The sequence below is a fragment of the Bos taurus genome, chromosome 15 (genome assembly GCF_002263795.3).
Source record: "Bos taurus isolate L1 Dominette 01449 registration number 42190680 breed Hereford chromosome 15, ARS-UCD2.0, whole genome shotgun sequence".
Classification (NCBI taxonomy): domain Eukaryota; kingdom Metazoa; phylum Chordata; class Mammalia; order Artiodactyla; family Bovidae; genus Bos; species Bos taurus.
Window position 1 is genome coordinate 66684593 of NC_037342.1, and position 18926 is coordinate 66703518.

Sequence of the window (18926 nt, forward strand, 5' to 3'; positions counted from 1 at the left end):
AGCTGACTCACTGGAAAAGATCCTAATACTGGGAAAGATTGAAGGCAGGAGGAGAAGGGGACGACAGAGGATGAGATGGTTGGACGGCATCACTGGCTCAATAGGCATGAGTTTGAGCAAACTCTGGGAGATAGTGAAGGACGGGGAAGCCTGGAGCACTGCAGTCCAGGGGGTCGCAGAGTCAGACAGGACTGAGCGACTGAACAGCAACAACCGAGTGTGTGGGAAGCCACTAAGGGGTTTTGAGTAGAGGAGTGAAATAAACATGAGCTAATGAATTTAGGGTTTAGAAGGCGCACCCCACAGCTCAGGGAAAAGAGATTGGGGGCAGGGTGGAGGTCACATGGCTACTACGATGGCAGCAGCCATGGTGGGTATGGGATGTGGGCATGAGGACTGGGGCTTTTGGGCAGAGTCCTGCTTGGGATCAGATGTGTCCGAGCTCCCCTTTGAGGACTCTGTGTCCTGCCAGCGCTGGGATCGAAGCACAAGACCCAGTGTGTGCAAAGCGAATAGCCCTTCCCTCTGGGGTGCAGCGGCCCTAGTCATCATGTTAAGATTTTCTAAAATTCCAGAAGCCATGTATGTGTTCATGGTCAATAACACTCCCCCTGGGGAGCCCCACTTGTAATCTTCTGTTACCAACCCTTTCCCCTAAATTATTCAGCAAGCTCTCTGCACTCAAAGCTCCAAGTGTGCTCACTCAGCATTTCCCTGGGTGATAAGGTTTAACAGACAGATGGAGCACTGAGGAACTGATTATGCAGGGACCACGATGAACTGAAGCTTCCAGAGAACAGACCCAGGGCAGCCTTGGGCTCTTTGCATGTTTAAACAGGAGCAGCTCCTGCCTACTTGGTCTTGTTCGGTGCCAAGATGGCGGGGTGTGGGGCAACCTTCCCAGTGATGGAATCTCTTATCTAATTCGCAGGAGCTGCCATGCAGGCTGGGCTCCTGGTGCTTGGCCGACTTAAGTCAGTGATGGGGGTGCTGGGTGTGGCCTGGGAGACGCGTGCCACTGCTGCTCAGAGGGGGAGGGGTGCTAGGCAGCGGCTTCTCACCTTCTGCCTCTTAGGTTTGCAGCTGCAGCCACAGAGCTTCCTCCAACAACATACCTGAAGGCCAGGGATACCCCTATGATCAGTGAAAAGATGACTTCCAGAATATTGGGAATATGCTTATTTAGAATGTAATTTATGTTCTGTCCAGGGCTTCCCCAGTGGCTCAGCGGTAAAGAATCTGCCTACAGTGCAGGAGCCTCAGGAGGCGCCAGTTCAATCCTCAATCAATGGAGGAGGGCATCGCAACCCACTCCAGGATTCTTTCCTAGAGTATCCCATGGACAGAGGAGCCTGATGAACTACAGTCCGTTGGGTCGCAAAGAGTCCAACACGACTGAAGCAACTTAGTATGTGTGTTCTGTCCAAAAAGCAACAGGTTGATGAAATAGCCATATTCTCCCATGAAGCATCACAGTATATCAGTTCAGTTCAGTTCAGCCACTCAGTCGTGTCCAACTTTTTGCAACCCCATGGACTGCAGCACGCCAGGCCTCCTTGTCCATCACCAACTCCCAGAATTTACTCAAATTCATGTCCATTGAGTCAGTGATGCCATCCGACCATCTCATCCTCTGTCATGCCCTTCTCCTCCTGCCTTTAATCTTTCCCAGCATCAGGGTCTTTTCAAATGAGTCAGTTCTTTGCATCAAGTGGCCAAAGTATTGGAGCTACAGCTTCAGCATCAGTCCTTGCAATGAATATTCAGGACTGATTTCCTTTAGGATGGACTTTAGGATCACAATATACAGTTGCCTAATAAAGACTCTGAAAAATCCTATAATGATAGCTATTAGTAATAGCTAGGCTTTGTTGAGTATTTCCTGTGTACCAAAGTTCTAAACTCTTTTTTATGTAGGTTCTCATTTTATCCATAAAACAACCCCATGGGGGGAGTTCTGCTGTTATCCTGTTTCACAGATGAGGCTTTTTAGGCACAGAGAGGTAGAGTAACTTGCTGTAGGTCACACAGCTAGTAGGTGGCGAAGCCAAGGATTGAATCTAGACACTTTGGTTCCAGAGCTTGCGGTCTGAACAGCTACAAAGAAAGTGGCTTAATTTGTCTAATCCACTTTTTCTCATACCTCTTTGACCAAGGCACCCTTTTTCATTAAATATCTCTTAGCATTTCACCAAAGACATTTGAGAATATATTGATCAGAGTCAATGGAGTTACTGGAGAAAGGACTCCGTTGTAAGAACAATAAGGTGGGGTGACAGCTGGACAGGAGAAGCAGAAAGGGGGAGGGGAGGGCATAGAGAACTGCCTGGGACCATGTGGCAGCTTCTGGCATCAGACTCCTGGGCACCAATACTGGTTGTATCGTGTGTTCGCTTTGTGACCTTCCGTAAGTTACTTAACCTCTCTGGGCTTCAGTTTCCCTGTCTGTAAAGCAGGGTTATTGTAAGGATGAAGTGAAATTGTGCATACGGGATGGAGATTAGCAGTAGGGGGCCTACTCGCCTCAGCTTCAAGGTTGCCCTCGTCAAGGTCACCTTATTCAGTGTTTGACTCTTTCTGTAAATGGAGAGGTTGCGGATTCCCATGTTTCAAAGGCAGTTTACAGATATCAAAAAGTACTTGCAGGAGTTCTGCTGGTGGTCCAGTGGTTAAGAACCGGCCTTCCAATGCAGGGGTCGTGGTTTCAATCCCTAGTCGGGGAACTAAGATCCCACATGCCATGGGGCAAGGAAGCCTGAGTGCTGCAATAAGAGAAGGCCACGCACCACAACGAAGAGCCCATGCAGCCAAAACAAAAAAGTGCTTGCCGAATACCTGCTGTATTTCCATGGCTGTGTTTGGCCCTGAGTAGGACTCCAACGGGAGAATCCAGCCTTTGCCCACTGAAACTCCTCTTCATGGTGAAGGACAGGTGAACGTGAAAGAAAGTCATGCGTGAAGAGCAAGGATTCTGGAGCCAGACTGGCCGGGTTCCTCCTGGTTCCCTCTCTAATCAGCTCTAACATCAGCTAGTTGTTATTATTATTACTATTATCATTAACAGAGTGTCTGGAGGATTTGGGCAAGTGACTTAACCTCCCTGTCCCTCCATTCCCTCCTCTGTAAAGTGGTCGACTTCATAGGATGGTGTATCTGGTTCCCAGGGCTGCCAAAACAAATCGCTACTACCTCGGTGGCTTAAAACAATAGCACAGTTATTCTCTCACAATTCTAGAGACCGGAAGTCTGAAATGCAGGTACTGGCAGGGTTAGTTCTTTGTGGAGGTTCTAAGGAGAGTCAGGCCTCCCTCCTCTCCTCTGCTTTAGTGTCCTTTGCTTGGGGGCTGCAACCTCTGCCTCCATCTCTGCATGACTGTTCCCTTGTCTGTTTCTGGGCCTTCTCCTTTTCTGTCTCTCGTAAGGACACTCTGAGAGTTCACCCTAATTCATCTCAAAGTCTTTACCTTAATTATTTCTTCAGAGATCATTATTTCAAGGAAAGTCACATTCTGAGGTTCCTAGTTGGATGGAGGGACATCGTCCAACTCACTGCAGATGGCTTAAGGATTACAAAATCAGAATTCATATGTCAACACATAAGACATTGCCGATAGAATGAGAGCTTCAGTGATCATTAAGATGGTGATAACATTATTATTACTGTTTCTGAGTTCAAAGTAAACATGGGTGGTGGTTGTTGGTATTATTTGTACTATTTCAGTGGGGGACAGGTCACAGAGCAAATAGCCATGCAGCACTCCAACACCCTCCAGGGTTGGTACTGAGAAGCCGAGGCAGGGAAGGCTGCAGAATCTGAATGTGTGGCTGGGGAGGGTGATACGAGCCATTCATAGCCCTGGACCTGAAGAACTTTACAAGAATGCCACAGCTACAGAGCTGGGTCGTGTTCAAATGGATGAGGATATTGCAGAAAGATTAGAGGATAAAGAGGCTAAAGCTAGTAAGCCCACAAGGAGGTTTCTCTTCCTGTCCTGGACCTGTTGGAGACCAGAAGCAGAGGCTGGAGAAGCCCTGTATAGCAGCAGTTGACCACGCTTGGTGGCTCAGTGTGGTCAGAGAAAAGGAGAGTGTTCAGGACAGCCCCAGAGACTAGATGGCCTGGGAAACAACCAGCATCCAGAGTCCATCCTAAGAAATCGCTGTATCAGTGACCAAAGACTAATGTATTTATCCTTTGTCTGGGGCAGTGAGTATAGAAGGTAGACCAGTAAACCCAGCCCTCCCCTCATGGCTGTCATAGGCTCGTTGGTGCCTGAATATTACTGTGGCATTGTTTATATTAGTGCCATCCCCCCCCAAAAAAAAACAACCAAAATGTACATAAGTCAGGGACTGGTGAAATAAATTGTGAGGTACGTACGTAGTGGGATTCTACATAGCTCCTTAACAAATGTGTGTGGAGCTGAGGAAAGATGTCCATTTGTAGAAATGTCTGTATAACCTGAAGAAAAGTACGTGTGTATATACACAAAGAAGAGTTTTGAGGGATCTCTACGTAATGGGTCAACAAACTAAGGCCAGGGGGCTGAATCTGATCTGCTGCCTGTATTTTGTTTGGCTGGTTTTATCTTTCTACTCTTCTATTTTATTTGACTCTACAGTTTTTGAAACTATATCTATATGATTTTTTAAATAACTTTTGACATACGAAAATTATATATAGTAACATGATTATTCAGGCTTAATAAAGATACTTGGGCATTTTTACACATTAAAGACCTCAAAAAGTACAATCTTTCTGAAGCTGAATTAAAAGAACACTTAGAATGAAATCAGTTGTAAAATGTAATAATTGTTTTCTCTGCCTTAACTGGAAATTTTAAGAACTATTATCTCTTCTCCTAAAGGATTATTTAGCTGAAGTTGATAAATTCCTGAAAAATTTTTTTCGTGTTAAAATCTAATACCTGGTCACATACATACATGTAATACACCCATAAGTCTCACAATGCTGCTGCTGCTAAGTCGCTTCAGTCGTGTCCGACTCTGTGTGACACCATAGACGGCAGCCCACCAGGCTCCCCCGTCCCTGGGATTCTCCAGGCAAGAACACTGGAGTGGGTTGCCATTTCCTTCTCCAATGCATGAAAGTGAAAAGTGAAAGTGAAGTCGCTCAGTCGTGTCCGACTCTAACGACCCCATGGACTGCAGCCTACCAGGCTCCTCCGTCCATGGGATTTTCCAGGCAAGAGTACTGGAGTGGGGTGCCATTGCCTTCTCCGAATTCTCACAGTAAGAGAATATAAATAATGGCTTGGAGAAATCTGTGAAATGATAGTTTCTCAGTGGTTGGTCCAGCTGCCTGTCATTGTAAATCAGATTTGGAACAGAAATACACTCATTCATTGATGTACTGTTTGCAACTGCTTTGCACTACAGAGGGCTTCCCTTGTAGCTCAGTTGGTAAAGAATCTGCCTGCAATGCAGGAGACCCAGGTTCGATTCCTGGGTCAGGAAGATCCCCTGGAGAAGGAAATGGGAACCCAGCCCAGTATTCTTGCCTGGAAAATACCAAGAACAGAGGAGCCTGGCAGACTACAGCCCATGGGGTTGCAAGGACTGGACACAACTTAGCAACTAAACCACCACCACTTCAGAGACAGAGTTGAGTGGTTGTGGCTGAACCTATACGACACACTGTCTGACTCTTGGCAGAAAAGTTTCCAACCCCTAGTCTACACCAGACTGTGAACTTCTTTTTCTAGTAGAGAGGGAGAGGGAGAGGTTGTCTGTCATGAGCATTTCTATATCACTTTAAATTTTAATTTTAATATATTTTTATAATCAGAAAAATTCAATTTGGAAGAAAAGAAAACACAGGATTCACACTACCCGATTTTGAGACTTGCTATAAAGCTGTAGTTCTCAGCACACTTGCTGGCATAAGGACTGGCATGTAACTCAATCAAACAGAATAGATCATTTAGAAATAGACCCAGCCTTGTATGCCCAATTGATTTTCAACAAAGGTGCCAAGGTAATTAAATAAAAAAGGATAGACTTTTCAACAAATGGTCCTGGAACAATAGGATATCCAAAGGGAGGGGAAAAAAGAACATTAAACTTCACCTTGTACCATAAACAAAAATTAACTTGCAATGGATCATAGATGTAAATGTAAGAGCTAAAGCTATAAAACGTCTTCTGGGCAAAGATTTCTTGGATAGAGTACAAAATGCACAAAACACAAGAGAAATAATTAATACAATGGATTTCATAAGAAAATTTTGAACACTTATCTTCAAAAAGATCCTGTAAAGTAGGTGAAAAGCCAAGCCACAGTCTGGAAGAAAATATTTGTGAGACACACATCTGGAAAAGAATTTGTCTCCCAGAACGTCTATCAGACTCTTACTACTGAATAAGTAGTCAAACAAGCCAGTTTTGAAATGGGCAGGAGATTTAAATAGATGTTTCACCAAAGAAGATATACAGATGGCAAATCAGCACATGAACAGATGCTCAACATCATTAGTCACTGAGAAATGCAACTCAAAACCTCAGTGAGGTACCACTACACACCTGTGCACCTGGCTGAAATTGAAAAGGCTAGCTATGTTATGTGCTATGAGGTTGCAGAGCGACTAGGGAAAGGCTTAGTGCTACAGCCACCTTGAACAGTGTGATAGTTTCTAATAAAGTTAAGCGTACACCTTCCATATGACCCAGCAGCCTCAGTTCAGTTCAGTTGCTCAGTCATGTCCGACTCTTTGTGACCCATGAATCGCAGCATGCCAGGCCTTCCTGTCCATCACCAACTCCTGGACTTCACTCAAACTCACGTCCATCAAGTCGGTGATGCCATCCAGCCATCTCATCCTCTGTCGTCCCCTTCTCCTCCTGCCCCCAATCCCTCCCAGCATCAGAGTCTTTTCCAGTGAGTCAACTCTTCGCATGAGATGGCCAAAGTACTGGAGTTTCAGCTTTAGCATCATTCCTTCCAAAGAACACCCAGGGCTGATCTCCTTTAGAATGGACTGGTTGGATCTCCTTGCAGTCCAAGGGACTCTCAAGAGTCTTCTCCAGCACCACAGTTCAAAAGCATCAATTCTTCGGCACTCAGCCTTCATCACAGTCCAACTCTCACATCCATTCATGACTACTGGAAAAACCATAGCCTTGACTAGACAGATATTTGTTGGCAAAGTAATGTCTCTGCTTTTGAATATGCTATCTAGGTTGGTCATAACTTTTCTTCCAAGGAGTAAGCGTCTTTTAATTTCATGGCTGCAATCACCATCTGCAGTGATTTTGGAGCCCCAAAAAATTAAGTCTGACAGTTTCCACTGTTTCCCCATCTGTTTCCCATGAAGTGATGGGACCGGATGCCATGATCTTAGTTTTCTGAATTTTGAGCTTTAAGCCAACTTTTTCACTCTCCTCTTTCACTTTCATCAAGGGGCTTTTTAGTTCCTCTTCATTTTGTGTCATAAGGGTGGTGTCATCTGCATATCTGAGGTGATTGATATTTCTCCCGGCAATCTTGATTCCAGCTTGTGCTTCTTCCAGCCCAGCGTTTCTCATGATGTACTCTGCATATAAGTTAAATAAGCAGGGTGACAATATACAGCCTTGACATACTCCTTTTCCTATTTGGAGCCAGTCTGTTGTTCCATGTCGAGTTCTAACTGTTGCTTCCTGACCTGCATACAGGTTTCTCAAGAGGCAGGTCAGGTGGTCTGGTATTCCCATCTCTTTCAGAATTTTCCAGTTTATTGTGATCCACACAGTCAAAGGCTTATACTCCCTAAAGAAGAAAATATATGTCAGCGTAAAGATCTGCACTCCAGAAACTAGAAGCAACCACTTCCTTCCATTAACTGGGTGAAGGGATAAACAAGTTGTGAGTATCCACACAAGGAACACTGTACTCAGAGGAGCCTGGGCGCATCTCAGAGGCATTACGCTGTGTGAAAGAAGCCACGCACAACAGGCTACTTACCGAAGGATTCCCTTCCCTGACTTTCTGGAAATGATAAGTCTATTTGGACAGAAAACAGACCAAGGGCTTCCAGCGGCTGCTAACAAGGGGAGGGATGGAAAGGGTTGATATCTTGCTTGTGGTGATGTTTATGCAACTGTTGCATTTAGTTGCCTGTGTGTGCTAAGTCGCTTCAGTCGCATCCAACTCTTTGCAACCCTGTGAACAGTAGCCCCCCACACCCCTCTGTCATGGGATTCTCCAGGCAAGAATACTGGAGTGGGTTGCTGTGCCTCCTCCAGGGGATCTTCCTTACAGCTCATCTAACGGTACATTTTAAAAGGGCGAGTTTTATTGTGTGTCAGTTATCCTTCAATAAACTTGGCCTTTAAAAATACTCAATCTAGAGGAAAATTAACTTTAAAAATAATTTTTTTAAGAAGCAACGCAGTTTTCAGGATAATGGTGAGGCATCCATTTGAACAGGGCAGTGTCCCTTCTAGAACAGGAACTCTGGACTCAGGGATTTTGAGTGAGTGAGTGACAGTGAAACATGAACCCCAGGAGCCCTCACACGACAGGGAGAGAAGGAAGGAAAACCTTTACACGCCTCAGCCTAGGCAGAGCCAGAAGAAGAGACAAGATGCTTATTTTTTGACTGGATAATACAGTATAAATAATAAAGAGTAGAAAAGAGTAAATAATGGAAAGTACTGGGAAAGTTCTCTCCCAGTTGTACTAGTTCTGTGTCCTTCTAGAAATATTCAAAACATTCTCTACTGGACTTCCCCCCCACCCCCTACAACTTAGCACGATATCTTTCAGACTATTTCACATCAGTTTATACTTAAATAGGTGTGATACTGTCTGGATGCACCATAATTTATTTAGCCAGTCCATAAATGATGGACATTTAGATCTTTTCTTGATATATCTTTCTAGATATATTTGCTATTGTGAACAATACTTCCATGAATACTTGTATTAAAGAGTTGTTTCTCATTTGCGTAAATATATCTGTTGTTAGATTCATAAGAGTGGAAAGGCTGGGTCAAATGATATGTACTTTCTCTGTTTAGATATATATCGTTAATGTACATTTGTTATTTTGATCTATGTTGTTAACCCCATCACTGCCCTAGTTTGTAACAATTTACCCTCCTACAAGTCAGGCATGAATAATTATATCTGTTTTCCTGGCAAGATGTGAACTCGTATTTCACCTTTGCCTAGTCTGAAAGTAGTGAAAGTGTTAGTCTCTTGGTTGTGCCCGACTCTTTGCAACCCCATGGACTGTAGCCCATGAAGCTCCTCTCTCCATGGAATTCACCAAGCAAGCATTCTGGAGTGGGTAGCCACTCCCTTCTCCAGGGGATCTTCCCGACCCAGGGATCAAACCCAGGTCTCCCGCATTGCAGACAGATTCTTTACTGTCCGAGCTACTAGAGAAGCCCAGTCTGAGAGGTGAATAATTGTATGCTAAGAGGAAATATAATTTGAATCTGGAGGAGGGAATGTTTTAGAAGCAAAGGAACTCCAAGTCGCAAGTGTCCACTGCTTTAGTCCCTCTGTCAGTGCGGACAGCGCCTCTGTATGAATTAGAAAAAGGCCCTCCTCCTCCCCAGGACATCTACCGTCTGCTGGAAAACTGTCACGGTAACTACACAAAGCTGTGACTGAGGTGATGAGAGACCTGGGGCACGGCCGTCTCCGCCACGCACAGCAGCCAGAGCCCCGGAAGCTTTGAGCACACAGTGGTCCCTGGTGGTAACCAGATTGCTTGGAATTAATGCAGCAGAAGCCACAGATGCAGGACAGGAGTTCAAGCTGTTTGACGGTGGAGTAGGAGGGCATGAGCTTGAGGGAAAGCCAGAACAAATGGAAACTTCATTATCCATGGATTATGCACTTGGAACTCAGGTCCCAGGCAACTCTGATATTAGTAATTTGGCTCGCGGGCTCATTAAGCTCTTAAGAAAAGTGAGTCTAGTTAATGAATTAATGCAAGATGACATTTTACATACAGAACGGAAACCAGGCACCCCTGAGTTATGTAACATCATAATTTCTCGAGCAAATGTGGTCACCACTTCTCGCCAGCAAGCATTTTACACTCCATTCATTAAGAGCTCCCTCCTGGATTCTTAAAACCTCAAGCGGTTACATGCAAGTCACTGTTTTAAGATCTCTGGAACCATTTGTTTTCTGTGTGAAAATCCATCAACTTTTAAGAAGTCCAGCTCAGGGACTTTGCTGATGGTCTAGTGATTAAGAGCCTACCTGCCAATGTAAGGGACATGAGTGGGATCCCTGGTCCAGGAGCTAGGATCCCACAAGCCTCAGGGCGCCCAAGCCCATGTGCAGCAGCTACGGAGTCTGCACACCTAGAGCCCATGCTCTGCAACAAGAGAGGCTACCGCAGTGAGAAAACCACACACCACAGCCAGACAGTAGCTTCTGCTCCTCACAGAGAAAGCCCGTGCACAGCAGCAAAGACCCAGTGTAATCAAAAATAAAGAAGGAGGTGCATCTTCCAGGAAGGGACTCAGCAGTTCTCTCCCCAACACCACCCCCCACCAAAAGGGGCTTTCCCAGCCATTCTCTCTGGTCTAGTGAAGCTGGTGAGGGTAACAGAAAGCATGCAAACACTAAGAATTCACATCACTAGTTTGCGATGATGAAAAAGTCTCGAGATGGATCATGGTGGTGCTTGCACAACAGTGTGAATGTAACTTCACGTCGCCGAACTGCTCACCTGAAATTGGTTAAAATGGTAAATTTTATGTTACATGTATTTTTACGACAATAGAAAAGAGGAAAGGGACTCCTCATGCACTGTTGAAGGGAATGCAAATTGGTGCAGTCACTATGGAAAACGGTATACAGGTTCCTCAGAAATGTAAAAATTGGAATACTGGGTGATCCAGCAACTCCACTTCTGAGTATTTATTCAAGGAATATGAAAATACTCGTTTGAAAAGATATGTGCACCCCTGTGTTCATTGCAGCATTATTTACAGTAGTCGAGATATGGAAACAACCTGAGTGTCCATCGACAGAAGAATGAATGGACAGAAAAGATGTGGTCTGTGTGTGTATACACACAAACACGCACATATGCACACATGTGGATTACTACTCAGCCATAAAAAATGAAATCTTGCCGCGGTACCTGGAGAGTATGGTGCTAAGTGAGATGTCAGATGGAGAAAGACAAACACTGTGTGATTTCATACATATATGGAATATAAAATACAAACAAAATAAGGGAACAGACCAAATCAAACAAAATACGGAGGTGCGGGGAGGAGAGTGGTGGTTACCAGAGGGGCGGGGGTGGGGGGAGGATGAAATGGGTCAAGACGGCCAACTGTGTGGTGGTGATGAGCAGCAGTGGCTTAGTTGCTAAGTCGGGTATGATTCTTGCAACCCCGTGGACTGTAGCCCACCAGGCTCCTCTGTCCATGGGGTTCTCCAGGCAAGAATACTGGAGTGGGTTGCCATTCCCTTCTCCAGGGGATCTTCCCAACTCGGGGATTGAACTCACGTCCCCTGCATCGCAAGCAGATTCTTTACCACGGAGCCACCGGGGAAGTCCGTGGTGAGTGAGAACTTAGTTTTTGGTGGTGAGCACACTGTAGTATATACAGAAGGTGAAATACAACATTGTGCACATAGTGATCTAGTGACGAGGGTGTGGGAAAGCTCAGCCCGGGGCTGGAGCTGCCAGCACAGTGCTGCTTCCACTTCAGAGCTCACACTGGCCGCTGAGGACCCACTCCGACCTCCTTGCGGCTGCAGAGGGTGACCGGGCACGGGGTGTGGTCTCAGACTTGCTCACTTAGGCTGCATCTAGATGATTCTTGCGGCTGGGCCACAGCTGGGGGGTAGTTGTGGATCTTCCAGCTTTCCACAAGGAAGGACCACTCTGGTTTCCTGGGCCCGCCTGGACCTGGCCACCCTTGCCAGCTGTGTCCTGCTGGTGGGAAACCCTTCCCCTGCGTATGTGAAGTGGGGGCTGTTGCTCCAAGTGGAGAGGAGTGGACTGGCATCCTGCAGGGGGAGGGGGGCGGGTTTCAGGCTTTCATCCAAAAGCCCTGAGCAAATGCCTGCTGCTTGCCTAGCGGGCCTTGTTAGGGGGCTGCGGGCAAAGTGTTAGGGGCGAGGCTCTGAAGTCAGACCACTGGGGCTCAAATCAGGCACAGCCCGTCACCTCCTGACCCTGTGACCCTGGTCAGGGGACCCAACCTCTCTAGTAAGAAGCAGTTACAACACCTACTTCCCGGAGTTGCTGTGAGTCCCATAGATATGATGAAGTACGTATATGTGTGCCTGGAACACCCACAGTGTGGCCGCTGTTTTTCTAAGTGTTTGATAATGAGTCACTCATTTCCCACTGGGAACAGCCCAGTGCGGTGGGGCCTAATACCATCCCCGTTTCACAGATGAGCAAATTACAGCACAGAGAGGTTGGCCACTTTCCAAAGGGCACACAGCCAGTCAGTTGAATTGCTAGGGGTTGAATGGCTCCAGAGTCCATGATTTTAGCCTGTGCAATGCTGGCTTTTCATCTTGAAAGCTTGGCAAAGGGCCAGGCTTGAAATAAGTACTTCACCAACATAAGGAACCCCCAGACATACTGGTGTGCCTCATACATATAAACTTCCAGAGAAAAACTGTTTTCTGTCATAGTAATTATCACTCCTGTTCCCTGGATATTATAGTCTCCTGGGCTGATTTTTTTTAATGACTTTATTGAGGTATAATTTACATTCTATATGGCTTCCCAGGCGGCACTAGTGGTAAATAAAGAATCCACCTGCCTATGCCGGAGACATAAGAGATGCGGGTTCCATCCCTGGGTTGAGAAGATCCCCTGGAGGAGGAAATGGCAACCCACTCCAGTATTTTGCTTGGGAAATCCCACGGACAGAGCCTGGCAGGCTACAGTCCATGGGGTCACAAAGAGTCGGACACGACTGAAACAACTTAGAATGTATTACATAATATAAAATTTGCCCATTTTAACTGTACAATTCAATGAGTTTTAGTAAATGTATCAATTAGTGCGGCCATCACCACATCCAGTTTTACAGCAGTCCCATCTCCCCAGCAAGATCCCCAATGCCCATCACCAGTGAGTCCCCATGCCCCAGGCAACCATTAATCAGCTTTTTGTCCCTATGAATTTGCTTTTCCTGAACATTTCATATAAATGGAATCATACGATATGTGGTCTCTTGTGTCTAGCTTATTTCGCTTAGCATAATGTTTTGAGGTCTCATCTGTATCATAGCATGCATCAGTAGTCTTTATGGCCTGATAATATTCCATGGTTTGGACAGTCCACGTTTTGTTTATCTATCCACCAGTCGGTGGACACTGGGGTGGTTTCCACTTTTCGGCTACTGCAAATGGTGCTGCTGGAACATCGCACGCCCTTCCTGGGGCTGACTTCGAGGCCCGTGAGTGAAGCAACCTGGTAACCTCTCTCCTTTTCTCTCCCCTCTGGGGTTTCCCAGAACCAGGCAGCGGGCAGGTGTTTGTGACCTCGGAGAACCAGCTCGTGTACTACCCCAGCATCACCTATGCCATCATCGGCAGCTCCGTCATCTTCGTGCTGGTGGTGGCCCTGCTGGCGCTGGTCCTGCACCACCAGCGGAAGCGCAACAACCTCATGACGCTGCCGGTGCACCGGCTGCAGCACCCCGTGCTGCTCTCCCGCCTGGTGGTCCTGGACCACCCCCACCGCTGCAACGTCACCTACAACGTCAACAACGGCATCCAGTACGTGGCCAGCCAGGCCGAGCAGAATGCGTCGGAAGTGGGCTCCCCGCCCTCCTACTCAGAGGCCCTGCTGGATCAAAGGTGTGTGCTGGATGGGAGACCCTGCGGCCGTCAGGGAGGGACGTCGTCCCACTTAGGGGCAGAGTCTGTGCACACGCCCGGGATCCTGGTCTTGCCAGGAGCCTGCATGCAGCTGCGAAGGCACCGCAGCATCTGACTTGTACTGAGTCTTTGCAAAACAGTTCACAGGTATCATCTCACTTAATCCTCATAGCAACTCACCAAGCAAGGTTATATTTGCCTCAGTTTTGCAGGTGAGAAAACTGAGTTTTTCAGTTACTCATCTGAGGACAAACAGCTAGGATCCTAGCCAGTTCAGATCCCTCCTGCTCCCTGGTAATGCCACATGGACACATGTGCCCAGCTCTGGGGACTCACCTGCTACCACAGAACAGTGCCCGTGTTGGAGGTTTGATTTCTAATTGAATGAATGAATGAATGAGTGGGTGAATAAATAAGTTCTTTAACATTGCATGACATCATCTATAAGATAAAGGAGATGAACTAGAACATTCTCAAGCTTAGAACCCTCATTGCAGATGGAGCTGTACAAGAAACCCCAACACACAAAGTCAAATGCAGAATTCTGTAGCTGGAGCAGGTAGTGGACCTCAGTCCTGCATACTCAGCCTTCTTCTGTCCTTTGGTGACCTCCAGCGTATCCCAGAGACCCCACTTTGAAGTCCCAGAACCAGAGCTACCTGAGCCCCCTGTTCTCAGCATCCCCTACCCTGCAGGATCCCTCTTCTATAAGCCTGGGACTCACTGGTGAGGCATTTTGCAGGCAGTGTTCCTGGACTACCTGGGCTCTTCCTTGAGCCCGTCCAGTGACAGCTCTTGTATTAATCTTCATTTTTCCTCCTCATAAAAGATAAACAAAGCTCCAGGGCCTGGTGCTTAAGGCCATCTTTGCAAATAAGCACTGAGAACACAGAACCTCACTCATTTGGACCATCAGATGTAGAGCAAGCTTAAAATTGCTGCATCTGGAAACAGAACTCCTGGGTTCAAATCCTAGCACTGCTGCTTACTAGCTCTTTGTGATCCCATGCAAGCTGTCTAATGCCCCTTTGCCTCAGTTTCCTCCCCAGTACAATGGGCATACAAGTAATGGCTCCCTCTAGCATTCTTCTGAATGCTAAATAAAATAAAATAAAGGATATAAGGTGGGTGGCACAATGCCTGACTCACAATAAGCCTTCTGTAAATGAGAGCTGGAAAATAAAATGCCTTTGAAGTTATCTCAATGCAAGTAAGGTATCATTATTATGCCCTTCTACAGATAGGGATGCTATCTGTAGAGGGTTTGAGAGGAGGTCCTCTCACTTACCCAAGTCCAGAAAACCGGGAAGAGTTGGCTTTCAGTAAGGACCCCCAATTCTGTGGATCGTTAAGGTCTCCATGAAAACCTCAGGCCAGCTGCATCCCTGCTGAAGCACCCAGGATGAGCTGGGGGCTTCTTAGAATTCCCCCTCCCAAAGGTTATGTCTTTGGCATTGTCCAGTTGGCACAAGCCAGCCAGAGCACACTGACCTTTGATCCCTTCCCTTCATCTTATTGCTCATCACTGGTTTGCCTAGTACTAGGATTGCCTTTCTCCTCGGAGGGAAAAGTCTTGATCCTGACATCATCATCCACTCAAAAACAGACAGAAGTCAGCATTGCCTGCCATGCCTGGGTTCCTAATGTGTTCTCTTCTCTCTCCCTTCCCCCCAACCCTGCTCCTCACCCGACCCTGCTCTCTTCATCGCAGACCCGCCTGGTACGACCTTCCTCCGCCACCCTACTCTTCAGACACTGAGTCTCTGAACCAAGCCGACCTGCCCCCTTACCGCTCCCGGTCGGGCAGTGCTGACAGCGCCAGCTCCCAGGCAGCCAGCAGCCTCCTGAGCGTGGACGACACCAGCCACAGCCCGGGGCAGCCTGGCCCGCAGGAGGGCACCGCTGAGCCCAGGGACTCCGCGCCCAGCCAGGGCACTGAAGACGTATAAACTCTGGCTCTTCCAAAGTCTCTATGGGTTCATCTGCTCTGACCTTGACTGTCCTAACAACTTGCGCTTACAGGAGGCTCCTCGGGGTCCCTCAAGGAGTGATTTGGAGTGTCAGCTGTCTCTCCAGTCACCTCCTTGCCCAGGTTTCAGGAATGTTCTTTGGAGGGCGACCTGCCTTATTCTGCCTCTCAGTTTCCTGTTGTATGGTACATCTTTTCTGGGCACTTACTTACTCTTCCCTCGAGGCCGAGGATCACAGCCTCGCTCTCCACGTCATTCTTCTGTTACTGTTGGAATCTTGCTGAGGTGGTGGCGTAAGTTTGTAGGTGGCGGGCGAATGTGGTACTTAGGTACTGAGAAAGCAGTGTTTGTGTCACATGGGATGTTCAGAGGGGCAGAGGAGACTGGACCAAATTCTGTGTGGGCTGTCACTTAGAGCTCCCTCTGGGGATTCGGGTTGGGTGATCCTCCCAGGAGGCCGTCACTGGAGGTTGCATTAGGCTGCACGTTGCTCTTGGGTCAGCAGAGGCTGGGGCCAAGAAAACTGCTGCTGTGAGTAGCGCCCTTCAGAAGTCAGCAGTGTCGTTTGGTTTTCTCAAGGACTCTGAAACCATCAATTCTGGAGAGATTCTGGATTTAACAATTTGCCCGAGTCCTCATTTTGAGAGCTTTTTCCAGCATCATATACCATCAGCCTCATCCCAGAATAAGCAGGGAGCCCCCACCACGAGTTTATCCAAGTTCTCAGCTCCTAAAATACAGGCTGCCAAGAACCCGGGTCTGCTTTGGTCCACAGTCCTTTCCCTGGTTTCTGATTGTCACCCTCCCAGCTGTGACTTGCCTTAGCCAAGGGATGAGGACTAAACCTGAGTTGGCCAGAAATCTGATCTGGTCCTTCTGTCCCCATAAACCACACCCAGCCTGCCTTGCCCATTCATGCAGCTTCAACCCTCATCTCCCAAGTGCCCCCAGACACTCAGAAGTCATTCTACCTGTGCAGTTGGGCTTGAGGACACTGTGGGTTTCTAACTCACATGAAAACCTAGTTCAGTACCTGCCACAAGAGCTCCCCATTCCTGGGCTGCACTCACCCCCCACTTCCCGAGGCCTAGCCAGATACCAGCACCAAGATTTAGGATTAGGGTCAGAGCAAGAATCAGACCTCTCCAGACATCCCATAGTTTCTTCTCTGAGAGACGTGGATCACAGACAGTTTGGAGTCAAGATTTGCCATTCGGACTTTTTGTTTTTATAATCTCTTAGAAATGCATTTGAAACAGTGTGTTTGTTTTTTCCCTTCTAGTTAAGGGACTATTTATATGTGTATAGGAGAGCTGTCTTTTGTTTTTCCATTTCGCGAGATCGCGCCTTTGTCCCGCTGAGCTCTAATTACCAGTCCCCCCGCCCCCAGACTGCCCTGTGTGCCAGGCGTCTGTGCGTTGTTGCACTTTGAGTTTTTATTTATCGAGTTCGTGAAGGATACAGAAAGACCAATGCCTTTCTCCCTCAGTTCATGGTCTCTGTGTTCAGGCTCACTGTCCTCTTTCTCCGTGCCCAGCCAGCCACAGCGCCCACCCCCTCAGGAAGTCATGGGTGGAAATGTAGATGTTATTTGTCAAGAAACCACACTGATGAATGGGGGGAACAAAACTGGAACCAGGCAGAGCCACTCGGGGCAGCTGTCATGCAGACCAGCTTCCCACATGCTCAGTAACTTCTTTGATGCTAATTCAAACAGAGCCTGCAGGAGGGGGGATGAAGTGGCATTCAGTGATCCTGTTCTGTAGACGATTTTTTTTTTAACCAAATTGAAAGTGTGCTACAGGAAAGCTAGCCACTTGGTGATTTTCAAGTTAAGAAAAGAAACCTAGTTGCTTACGTCTTTTCGTTTTTAAAATAACACGCGTTATTTTCTGAGTAGTCCAGTGAAGAGAGAACTTTAGGTGGCAGCCAGAGTGTGTGAGGAACTCTGACCGAATATTTCCTATCATTTGAGTCAGAGTGGCTTCGTTTCTCCCCTTGGTGGGCCCCTGCTTCTTTCTGGTGCTCTGGAAATTGTTTAGAGGAAAGGATTCTAATTTTAATTAATTGTGCAGTGAATTAATTTCACGCACTTTTCAGCTTCCAGGCATCTTAGGAAAGACAAATGGTCTTAGTCGATAAGGAGAGCCTATTAATGTTGTTTTTTAAAATAAACACAGGGACATTTTTATTATAGATTTGATGTTTTTAAATGGTGGGTTTTTTAAAAAGATATAAATAGGACACCAAAGCAGCAGAGTTTTGTTTTTTCCCCTACTTAAGATAGCAAATAAGTGGCCAGCATTATTTCTTTAACTCATTCCAACCAGGATATTTTTTTAATACATGGCATAAATCTGTGCCAACCAGAAAATCATCTCTGCTCCCTTTTCTCAAATAAGATCAGCATTTATTTTAGCATTGAAATCGTTCCACTGTGATCAGTCACTTATCACCTGCCCTCAATCCCTTTACTTTGAAATTGACATTTTTTAAAAACACAAGGAAGTGGTTAATAAATAGCATGTGATGTTCAAAGTTGATGTAAACTGGAAAGGTTATGTGTGGTTGCTTTTTTGATTAGGTTGTTTTTTTTTAATTTTTATACTTTCAAATAAATTTGCAGTTTCATTCTTTCTGTTGGTGTAAATGATTCTTAACCCCCTTTATTGCTCAGTGGACAGCTGCTTCTGTCGTGCCTTCTGCAATGAGTGTATACCCTAATAAAATGAGAAGGAAGAGAATATTGATGGGCCCTCAAAATATGATGGGTGTGTAAGGATTCCACAACTGGCATGCTTGGAATTCAGAGCTAAAGTCATGGACACCAGTCCATTATGGAGGGACCTGGGATGTCAGTTCAGAAGATGGACATTAACTGTGCCCAGAGTGACTTCAGTGTCTGAGGGAAAGGGGCACGTGGCTGTGATAGTGAACAGGTTCTGACCACATACTCAGGACATGTGCTGACTCTGGCACAGGTGTGCTGGTGAACAGCTTGGAACCACAGATGGCTCTGAAGGTTCACCAGTGATGGGAGCATCTTTGCGCTCTTATAAGTCTCGTTTTATGCTACAGGGACAGTTGCACAGGAAGTCAGGACACCCATGAGGTCACCCCCACCC

The 18926-nt window shown here is 46.7% G+C and overlaps 1 protein-coding gene across 4 annotated transcripts in view; it reads left to right on the forward strand.

Annotated features, from left to right (window-relative positions):
* LDLRAD3 (low density lipoprotein receptor class A domain containing 3) overlaps positions 1–18439 on the forward strand; it is a 271800-nt gene extending 253361 nt beyond the window's left edge. For 3 of the 4 annotated variants that reach the window (XM_005216383.5, XM_010812783.4, XM_005216382.5), the window contains exons 5-6: positions 13465–13810; positions 15543–18439. In XM_005216383.5, the coding sequence (XP_005216440.1) occupies positions 13465–13810; positions 15543–15780 (584 nt within the window). In that variant the 3' untranslated portion in view covers positions 15781–18439. The remainder of the gene's footprint in view (positions 1–13464; positions 13811–15542) is intronic. The other variant, NM_001192619.1, reaches the window with a different exon arrangement.
* The last annotated feature ends 487 nt before the right edge of the window (positions 18440–18926 follow it).